We start from the raw sequence: 11236 nt of genomic DNA on the forward strand, positions 1-11236 counted from the left end.
TGAAAAATCTATTTGAATCAAAGTGACCCAATTAAGGGTAACATGTACTTAACATGTACTGTTTGGCATTATTCTAACTAGACTTTGCAGTGTCTGCACTCTGCAAGTCTGCCAACACTGATCAGAGTTTTAATCAGGGGTTGGAGAGACAACATCCCTTTCCACTGCAAGTTTGGCAAACCATAAAACGTGACACATTTGACAAGAGTTTGAGTACTTTAGTGTTCATGGAGTTGTATCTTATCGGTCCAGTGGTGGTAAAAGTGCTCAATTAGTTTACTTAAGTAAAAGTATCAATACCGCAATGTAGAAATACTATATATAAAAAATATTAAATGTATTTACATATTTTGAAAATAGTCAAGCTTGTAGATCGGAATGAATAGAACTGAAGTGGTTAATGTATGTTTTGTAATAATAATCAAAATCTACAAAGTAATTAGTAATTTTCAAATAATTGTAGTGGAGTAAAAGTATAATATTTGCCACTGAGATGTAGTGGAGTAGAAGTAAAAGTACTCAAAATTGGATACACTCCAGTAAAGTAAAAAAAAATCCTCAAAAGTGTACTTACTTAAGTACATGTACTTAGTTACTTTACACCACTGTTTAGGTCTAATAATATCTTGTGCTCCAGTAGTAGTAATATAAGGCTGACTGCTGTGCGCTTCAATGGACGAATCTCACTACTCTACTCTAACCCCTCCCACTTTCAGTCTCCTTCCGCAACAAATAGTCCCAGTTCACAGTCATTCTCATAAAGCCCAATTAACCCCCGGCGCGTATAATGTCCCGCGGCCGTGCGTAATCTTCTGCAAGCAAAAGGTTATTCAAGAAGACATTTGATATATTTCGGTTAGGTAAACGTTAAAAAATAAATAGCCCACCGGCGTTTAGCGGGAAAATCAGGCGGACGGATACGCGGGGAGCAGGCAGCACTAAAAACGAGCTTTTTATTGACCGCCGCGGAAGGAATCCTCAGCTGTGATTCTCATGCAGCTGATGACGGTCCTACACTGCAGCTCCGCCAGATCTACTCCATGCATGCGTCCACTTCCACTCCACCTGAAATCAATAACAACAAGATCATCATCTCACCCGCTCACCCAGAGCCTGGAATTAATGGTTTTACAATCTCGTGTGGAATACTTTTTGGGGCAAACTGTACTTTGGATTTGGATCGCTTTTTCACCTAAGCGCTTTATTGGATCGCGTTGTATTTTACCCCCGGCTTTTCCATAGACCGCTGTCAACGTTTTCACATCTAAGGTAAGAGGGGGGTGTTTCTGTTTCTGCAGGGCAGGCAGCCCTGTACATACCGTTCTCACGCCAACAGTGTGCAAAAAAGCAAAGTGTTAAACAAACGAACATTATGCACGTTATAAAAGACTAAATGCTAATTCCCTTTTTTCATTTTTTTTTTTCAAGTCAACTTTGTGTTAAACGCAGCACCTGCTGCAACACTGTCTTGGTGCATGCATGCAACGCGTGCTTGCGTAGTAGTGCATAGTAGCTGCGTGTTATGGACTGACGTGTGCACTGTGATCAGGCTGTCAGTGCCAGCTGCTGCTACTATACTACTACTACTGATGCATGAAAACCAGCACAATTCTACGGAATATCCACTAATATCTTGCATTCTTTTCAGTCAGCTCTACGAAAAAGAACAACAACAACAACAACAACGGCAGCCACAGCCACCATGCCGTTAAATTCCAGTCTGACGAGTAAAAACTATGACTACGACTACGACTCCCTGCAGCCGTACTTCTACTACGACAACGAGGAGGAGGACTTCTACTACAACCAGCAGCAGAACCTCCAGCCTCCGGCGCCCAGCGAGGACATCTGGAAGAAGTTCGAGCTGCTGCCCACGCCGCCGCTGTCGCCCAGCCGCCGGCCGTCGCTGTCCAGCCTGTTCCCCTCCACCGCCGACCAGCTGGAGATGGTCACCGAGTTCCTGGGCGACGACGCCGTGAACCAGAGCATCATCTGCGACGCCGTCGCCGACTACGCCTCGCAGACCTTCCTGAAGTCCATCATCATCCAGGACTGCATGTGGAGCGGCTTCTCCGCCGCGGACAAGCTGGAGAAGGTGGTGTCGGAGCGGCTCGCCTCGCTGCACGCCGCCAGGAAAGAGTCCGCCGTCGTCGGTGACAGTAGCGCGGTGTGCGGCGGCGGTGGGGCTGGTGGTGGCGGCGGCGCCACTGGGAGGCTGAACTCCAACTACCTGCAGGATCTCAACACGTCCGCGTCGGAATGCATCGACCCCTCGGTGGTCTTCCCCTACCCGATAGCCGAGACCCCCAACAACAACAGCAAGCCAAGCAGCAGCAGCACAGTCACGCCACCTAAGGATTTGGCACTGGATACCCCACCGAACAGCGGGAGCAGCAGCAGCAGTTGTAGTGACTCAGGTATTGCTGAATAAGCATTAAATCACACACCCTTCACACCCTGTCTTTATTTACGTCTGCTGCATGTCTGCTGCATGTCTTTTTTTTGCATTTGCAATTTATTGATGGCACTGTTAGATGGAAATTAATGTTCACTGATTGATTGATTGAATACTTAACAGTTTGCATAAAAAGAATAGCACAGAAAGTACAGTTCTATTCAAGGTCTGCTAAAATGATTAAAACCCAAGAAAGCATTGTTTCCATTGGGGTCCATGTGTATTCAATTCATTGAAACATTTAATGTTGCAAAAACATATAAATGTGTAGTAATCAACAACAAAAAATATGTACAGTAAACAGTTGGGGGTGGGGGGGGGAATATGTACAGTAAACAGTTCGGGGTGGGGGGGAAAATATGTACAGTAAACAGGTGGGGGGGGGGGGGGCGGGGGTGCTGGCATGACTGAATCTAGTACAGATTTATATATATTTTATTTGTGTTTGAAGGTGCTGCCCTTATTTTGGGCTTACCAGGGAAATTTGTTGCATAACCCCCTAGCTGTATTCTAGACTAGTGTGATTATGTGAGGGGCTGCAAAGGTTATGATCAGATGATGTGGAAAGTGGTCGTTTGTACTCAGAGTAGCATGGAATGTAAACTATGCAACTCGGGTCAGTCAGTATGTGGATGCTTACTATTTGTGTTGATCGATCTCCTTTTTTTAGAAGATGAGGATGGAGATGATGACGATGATGAGGAGGATGATGAGGAGGAAGAGGAGATCGATGTGGTCACAGTGGAGAAGAGACAGCTGAAGCGCTGCGACTCCTCCAGCCCGTCAGACAGCAGCAGACACCCCAGCCCGCTCGTACTGAAGAGATGCCATGTCTCCACCCACCAGCATAATTACGCCGCGCCCCCTTCCACGAGGCAGGAGCAGCCGGCTGTCAAGAGGCTGAAGCTGGAGACTAGCAGCAGCAGCAATAGCATCACTGGTGGCAGCGGCCACAGCCACCACAGCCACAGCAGAGTTCTCAAGCAGATCAGCAGCAACCGCAAGTGCTCCAGTCCGCGGGCGGCGGCGACGTCCGACACGGAGGACTACGACAAGAGAAGGACTCACAACGTGCTGGAGCGCCAGCGGAGGAACGAGCTCAAGCTGAGCTTCTTCGCCTTGCGGGACGAGATCCCCGAGGTGGCCAACAACGAGAAGGCGGCCAAGGTGGTCATCCTGAAGAAGGCCACGGAGTGCATTTACGGCATGCAGGATGACGAGCAGCGGCTGGTCTCCCTCAAGGAGCAGCTGAGGAGGAGGAGTGAACTGTTACGACAGCGGCTCGCGCTGCTGCAGCAGAACTCTCGCACCTGAGTTGTTGTGGAGAATCAATAATAGACTTCTTAATCTTGGCCTTCATTGTTTTTTATGCAAGTTCCGAGTGTGTATAGTTAAAATATTGCATGCAAATGCAAAAAAGAAAAGGATTCCTGGAATCTTGTTTGATTTCAATGTTGGACTGCCTCAATTGAAGTTATGGGTGGATTAAATATTTAAAAGTTTATTTTTATTAATAAAATATTAAAAATGGGCCTTACCCACAGTTCCGTGCCCGGCGTAAAATATACATTTTTATGTTTTTGTATATAATATTTCCTAAGAATTGTATTTTTGGATCTAAATTGTCTGGAAGTTCAGACCCAGTTGTTTTTTGTGTATTGTTTTACATTATGTTCTAGGTTCTTTTGAAATATAAAGAGAATTTCTTGTTGAAAATGTGTCTCTTGTTCCTGTGCATAACATTTCACATATTCCTATAGTATCTGCACAACGTTTCACTTAATGAGCAGAGTTCCTATGTGAGCCTAAACCCTATACTGTATGTACATACATACAGTAGGTATAATATAGAAAACATACAGAACGTTACAGGTATGCTTTTGCCGGAGGTTATTTTAAGGTGTCAAAGGAGACTAAAGCTACATGAATCAGTAAGTCCTGCCATAGTGCCAAGGTGCTTGAAGGGGGGGGTTATGAATCATGTTTACATAGCAATTCAAGAACAGTAAGTTTTAATAAGCCTTTGTTAACCTGGCTTGGGAGTTAAAACCTGCAGAACAAGCCATGAAAATGAGTGATGTGACCTGTTGCTGGTGGTGCATGGGCAGAAAAAAGAAGTCAAGGTAAGCTGAAGATGTAGTTTTCCGCATCCAGAATAAAATATTGGCACTTTGGCTGCCAGTGTGTGTGGCCACCTTCTTGTCTCTTGGAAGACTCATTTAGAATATGTAGGTAACACAAGAATAATGTCATGAATACTCTTGAGCTCAGAGAAAAATCCAGTTGTAATTTCTAGTCTCTCTGGTATCCAACATCCTATGTCTCATTTAACATACATAAGAGCTGAAGCAAACAGCAAACAAATGAGTCTTTAAACACTACATTATTCTGACTTCTGTATACGAATTTCACTGACCAACTCCTATTCCACACAGATTACCCCCCCCCCCCCCCCCCCACACACAGACACTTTGGGAGACAACTAGTGTTCCTTCTTTTGAATTAACACTTGTTCACTGAAATGATGGTCAGACAACCTTTTGATTCAACTTCCTCAACTACTGCAGGTAGCAGGCAGCATTACAAATTACACTAACAGGTGCATCCAATCACTACAATACCTCTAATTAAATGTTCTCACAACATTACAACCTAAATGCCCTATACAATATGTTTTGGGTATTTGTGAGATGCAAGGCTTGCCTAAAGCCTCAAATATTACAATTACACTGAAATATGTCTCATACTGTAAGAGTGCCAGTTGATGACTTTATTATAGGCCTGTCATCACTTGTCTGATTAATTTCAAAACGTTGATATATGATGAACATCACATGGGGGATAACAAAAGTCGTCGTGGGGAAGAATATTTTGAGTATATTCCGCTTTGAAGTGTGTGCACCTCCCCCCTTCCCCCCCTCCAGAGGACATTAATTCCTAGACTGGTCGTGACGTCACACGCTCGGTCTGACTGTAGTGCACTGGTTCCCAAACTTTTTAGCTCAAGACCCCAAAGAGAAATGAGACGTTTGGGTACCCAAACTGGTGAAAATAGCCGATCTACAGATCTTGTAGATCGGCTATATTCACTTTACTTCTTAAACATTTGTTTTCTAATTTATGGAATTTCTTTGATTTAAAAAATGAATAAATATTCATGACATTCTTTTGAAAAATCATTGACTTTTATTCCCTTTTAATTCATGACATGTTTTTAAACATGTTTTTATATTTATGTTTTGACATTTACTCGTGACCCATAACAATCGTTCCGCGACCCACAGATGGGTCCCTACCCACTGTTTGGGAAACGGTGCCATAGTGTATCCTGAGCGCTCCATGGAGCGCGTGGTGTGTCTGAGCACATGGAAATGAAGGCGAGATTTGTGTCTGAAAGACGCGCAACAAACTCTTCATCTCAGACATGGAATATATGACAAGGAATGGATGAAGTACGGTAAGAAAGCGCTCTGCACTTTATGATCATATCAGAACAATGCGTTTTCTGTGCATGTTGATGCATTAAAATGTGTACGAGCAGATCCTTCATCTAGATTAGGACTGTTGTTGTTATTGTTATTGTTAATATTATTATTAGCATTATTACAATGATCAAGAATCACATTTGGGCTGTAAGATGATCTATTATTAAATGGTACATGTTTTAAACATGTGTTACATTTAAATGAATATAGCCTATATATTATATAATGTGCTTTGCTGACTTCACCACATGGCATCATAGGCTGCTATACTCTGTATCTAAAACTATTGTTTCCCTGTACATGTTTTGGCAATTTTGTTTGCTTTCCATTCTTTTGTGTAGCACCAGTTTGTTCTAAACTGTTTCTTGATACCTTTTTGTTTGAGCTGCCAGTGATAATGACATGCACTTTATCTGTCTCATGCTGCAGACTCAGATTTATCATAGGCTATAATGCCCTTTAATATGTATCTTACAACAACACACACACACACACACACACACACACACACACACACACACACACACCTATATATATATATCAGGTTGGTATTGTCTTTGCTGTCAATGATTTGATTAATAATAAAGCATGTTTAAAGGCACCATAGTGGTAGCATTAAGTAATGCCATGGTCATGGATGGTGTATCATGTGTAGGCTACATCAGGGGTCTTCAAGGGTTTTCAGGCCAAGGACCCCAATAGCTTAGAGAGTGATGAAGCAGGTAGCTTCATAGACTTGTTTGACAATGCTATCATCAGTGTTGTCAATCAGTGTTTGTTTGTTTACACATGATCTTTAATATGTTGGATTAATGTTAATGTGTATTTTCAGACATTTAACCACTTAAACCTGTCAATGCTTTGTAAACTTTGGCTCTGTACTTGGTCTGCTCTTTTTCCGCTTTACACCAAACCTGTTTGCTGAAAATAGCATGCACTCTACAAGCTCACAACGCGTTAACGCGTTGTGAGTTGTAGATCTGCTATTTTCGGCAAATGTTCCCCCTAGAATAGGGATGCTAGGGTTCAAGTAGTTAATGGTAAAAAAAGAAAAAAGTTCCTATCACACAAAGACTTTGGTGGCCCCCCTGTAGTGACTCTGAGGACTCCCTAGGGGTCCCGGACCCCCTGTTGAAGACCCCTGATGTACATTGTAATTTATCCTTAATTTATATACTGGGCATTTGCCTTTTTAGATGGATGTGTGAAGTGAGCACCGTAGAATAAATGGCATATTTTCCCCAAGTAGGACAGGAGAATGAAAGTTGGTCATGGAAAATAATTATAATATAATAATAATAATAATCACTGTTGGCCTAATGTCTTTAGTGAAGGTGATGAAACAACCTATAAGACATGAGGTGATTGAGACGGAGAGCAATTTTCTGTAATTCCCCCAGGCTGGAAGTTCAACTTGTTAGTGGTTGTTTAGATCAGTTGTTTCCAAACTGGGCGTCCCCAAAATAATTTGCACATTAAGTTGATTAGCTTAATGTGCAACATTGTTTTCCCACTCAACAGTAAACAAACCAACATACAGTATAAGTATATACAGGGTATCTGCACATTTCTAAAGTGACAATTTAATAACTTTTAAGACCTATATATATTCTCTTAACAAAGAGGCAAACATTGTGAAAATAGCCGATCTACAAGCTCACAACGCCTCGCAGTGCGAGTCGTTGAACTTGTGAGCCTGTAGTTCGCATATTTTCACAATATGGAACCGAGTCAAACTAAATCTAATGCCTACAATTCCAAGTGCTTGTCACAGTGGGGGTCCCCAGTTCAAATATGATTATTTTGTGGGGTCCCCACTCCCCAGTTCAAATATGATTATTTGGGGGGGAACCCTTGGTTTAGATACCGATAGCTTGTGCATTCTACTACCTTAAGCAGCTCTTGTATTTCTTTGGAGGATGCTGTTAAATGTGGGACTGATGTACTATATGCAGTCAGACCATGCACTGCTCATATACAAGTACAGTATCCCTTTTTTATGGGTGGGGGGGATTGTGATCCCATCCAGTATTGTCATTTATGTTTTGGCTACACTACTAGATGCTGTGTGACATTGCAAACTGGGGCCCAGTGAGATCAGTCTCAGGATGTATAAGACAAGATAAACCTTTAACTGTTCCCAGGTGCCATACAGTAGCATCAGCAGCAGTGAAACACAGGATAGGTGTAGTTTGAATTAGAATCAACTTTATTGTCACAGTGGGTGAAATTAGTTTTTGTGCAAGCTTTTCGTTTTAGTTATTTCCATAAGAGAAAGGGAAGAAGAAGAAGGGGGGGGGGGGGGTAAGGGGAAGAGAGGGAGTGAGATCATCAATAAAAAAACAAAAAAAGTGTCTACATATTTACACATAGTACAGTAGATCTATCCGGTGCGGTAAGTTCCTGACGTAAGATAATAAAGACATAAAGGTGCGGTAAGTTCCTGAGATAAGACATAAGGTGTGGTAAGTACCTGAGGTAAGACATAAAGGTGCGATAAGTGCCTGAGGTAAGGCGTAAAGGTGCGTGAGCATAGCAGGCAGATATATACTGTAAATGATATGCTATGGACGTTAGTTAAGGTGCGAGAAAAAACAAAAACAAAGTGCGTTGTACATGGGATTAAGGTGCAAAGTGTCAGCGCGTGTCGACCACATAGTCCACATAAGGTAACAGACACTGGTATAATCCGCAGGTAGGTGGTCCAGGAGGTAAGAGTCAAGAGCCAAACCAAGATACAAAGATAAGAACATAGAAAATAAAGTTAGTTTATTTCACAATATAGGATGTAAAACACTATGTAGGCCAGAGTGCAACCCAGAGGACTGTCTGTTCAGACCAGTACCAAACTAACTTTACCTCACCACAAGCGCTGCACACATACTTTTGAGGCCCAGGAATACAGGGAGCGCTGCTGTTATGTAATTTGGTAGAGTTGGCTGTTTTCTTTTTTCTCAGAGTTTGAAGCTGGGATAGATTAAGCAGTAATACTCCTGGAGTGGAGCTGGGAGAGAAGCTCGCCAGAGAAATCTTTTTCTCCCGGCAGCCTGGGTCTCATTTCACAGAATCGTTATTGTCAGATGACATCATCACTTTCCTCATTGGGGATCCACTACTTTATTTTACATTCTCTCTCACTCTCTCTCTGTGTGTGTGTGTCTCTCTCGCTCTCTGTCGGCGTCAGACAGTGTTTTCATTGGCAGCGGAGGGACCTATGTTTGGCTGCCAACTTCTTCTTGCCTGCACAATGTTTTCAGTGTGCAAAGTTTGACCATGAGAGGCACAGTTTTAGGAATACGCTGTCGGGAAATAAGAGTGATTGCGCTCCTGAAAGTAAAGAACACACCACAATTCAGTAGGGATGGGATCCCACTTCGTCTTTTTTCCAGCACGGGTTTCCCTTAATATTCTATGATTTGTCATCACCCGATTATGGCTATTCTATTCTTAGAAGTATCCACTGTACAATTCCTTATGCATTACCATTTCACCTTACTGTTGGCATGGGTACACGTACACCATGTAACTCTGTAAGTTCTCTAATAAAGTAGTTCTCATAGTGAGGTCCGGGGGTCCTTGTCGAGGTTCCTTCCAGGGGGTCCCTAGCAAAATGATAGATAGTTTATTTTTACTATTATTTAACAGACTAGAAGAGAAAATGCATACAAAGACAATTCAAATCATAGGTTTCATTCTGTCAACTGTTACAGTAGCTCCCCACCTAGTTGTGACCGTTGTAGAATTTTGTACTAAATCGAATCTTAACAACAGAAAATCTTCTCTGGGGGTCCCGGGCTCACAATCTTTTCAAATGGGAGTCAATGGCCTAACTAAGACTATCAGTTTGGGGTCCTTGACATGAAAATAACCTCTAATCCATTAAACAATCTTGACATTGCTGGCACAGTACCATGAGTTGAATATAGACAGCCATGGCATTGAGGGTGGCATTTTCCTATACGGTTAGTTGATGCCAAAGAATGATTTATACTTAAATCATGCTTAAATATCCAATCTACAAGCTCCCAACGCATCCCATCTGGGATGCGTCGTGAGCTTGTAGATTGGCTATTTCCCACGTGCGATGTCGTCCTACGGCGAAGCCTATATCAGGCTTTAGACTGAAAAATAAAGTTGGACGAGTCCCAATAGGATGAAAGAAACCACGGGGCTGTGCTGTGCTGTGCTGTATAGGGTGGTCAAAGCCCTGTCTACTGTTATGTAACAATGCCGTTCCCTCTGGTGAATGAAGTCATTAGCTCACCCCAGACACACACATTTAAAGCTTAGACAGTTTGATATGGGAGGGGGAACCCCAAGTAGAAGGAGCAAAGAGCTTGGAAAAACCATAGTCGCGTTACTTAATGGGAATTGTTTTGGATTGTAAAGTGTCTTTGACCAATCAGATTGAGGTGTTGAAACTACACAACACAAAGGAACAGCTTTTAGATTTTTTTAAATAAAGTAACCAAAGTGTTTTGTGTGTGTGTGTGTGTGTGTGTGTGTGTGTGTGTGTGTGTGTGTGTGTGTGTGTGTGTGTGTGTGTGTGTGTGTGTGTGTGTGTGTGTGTGTGTGTGTGTGTGTGTGTGTGTGTGTGTGTGTGTGTGTGTGTGTGTGTGTGTGTGTTGTTCATGTATCTCGAACAATCCGACCCAGCGACTTCGAACTCGGCGCGCGCATCGCAGACGAGCCGAAGGAGTGCAGTGCCCGGCTCGAGTCGGTTGGATAGGCGGTTGTCCAGAACCGTTTTGGATTGGAAAGTGTCTTTGCATTTCCAACTTGCATCGTTCTCGACTTGCATCGTTCCCGAGTTGGCCGGTGCACCAGTTTAGTATTCATAATGGTTCATTATAGCTCAAAGAAACGTATGTCTAGAATCCCTAGATGATGACATATAAGAAGTATTTATGAAGGAAACAAGCCAATGCCATTAGACTGACACTTTTCATAGTGGTGATGATTGAAAGTGATGATGATGATGATGATTAAGTTGGATCACTGGATGACATTGTGGAGCACAAGGCTCATGCCCAAATGGTGAGCAGCCAAATTGAACAGAACTGACAGGCCGCAGTCCCCTTTTTTCCTAATCATTCCTGATATTGATGATAGCTTTTGCTCATTAGTTGAAAAAAAGCTCATGATGCTGGCTGTGTGCGTGCATTGCGCTGCCACTGGCTGCAGGCGCGCGCCGCAGTGTTGTTGTCGTTTTAATGAACCATCGCCACATTCAATAAGAGCAATACGACACCCAAACCAAAATGGACCAAATAGTATTTTGTTATTGATTGATTGA

The 11236-nt window shown here is 42.8% G+C and overlaps 1 protein-coding gene across 1 annotated transcript; it reads left to right on the forward strand.

Annotated features, from left to right (window-relative positions):
- Positions 1-1000: 1000 nt before the first annotated feature.
- LOC311039356 (transcriptional regulator Myc-like) lies at positions 1001-4153 on the forward strand. The gene is made up of 3 exons (XM_084049179.1): positions 1001-1269; positions 1649-2417; positions 3126-4153. The coding sequence occupies exons 2-3, from the start codon at positions 1703-1705 to the stop codon at positions 3767-3769; spliced, it is 1359 nt and encodes a 452-aa protein (XP_083905305.1). The 5' UTR covers positions 1001-1269; positions 1649-1702; the 3' UTR covers positions 3770-4153.
- Positions 4154-11236: the final 7083 nt, after the last annotated feature.

Source organism: Gymnoscopelus microlampas, assembly GCF_963454915.1.
Source record: "Gymnoscopelus microlampas genome assembly, chromosome: 22".
NCBI lineage: Eukaryota > Metazoa > Chordata > Actinopteri > Myctophiformes > Myctophidae > Gymnoscopelus > Gymnoscopelus microlampas.

What these genes read in the sequence shown, in the direction of transcription:
- LOC311039356 (XM_084049179.1), top strand. Translation starts at nt 1,703, where the DNA reads ATGCCGTTAAATTCCAGTCTGACGAGTAAAAACTATGACTACGACTAC. An exon ending in CAGCAGTTGTAGTGACTCAG is followed by an intron (nt 2,418 to 3,125) that starts GTATTGCTGAAT and finishes TCCTTTTTTTAG; the next exon opens with AAGATGAGGATGGAGATGAT.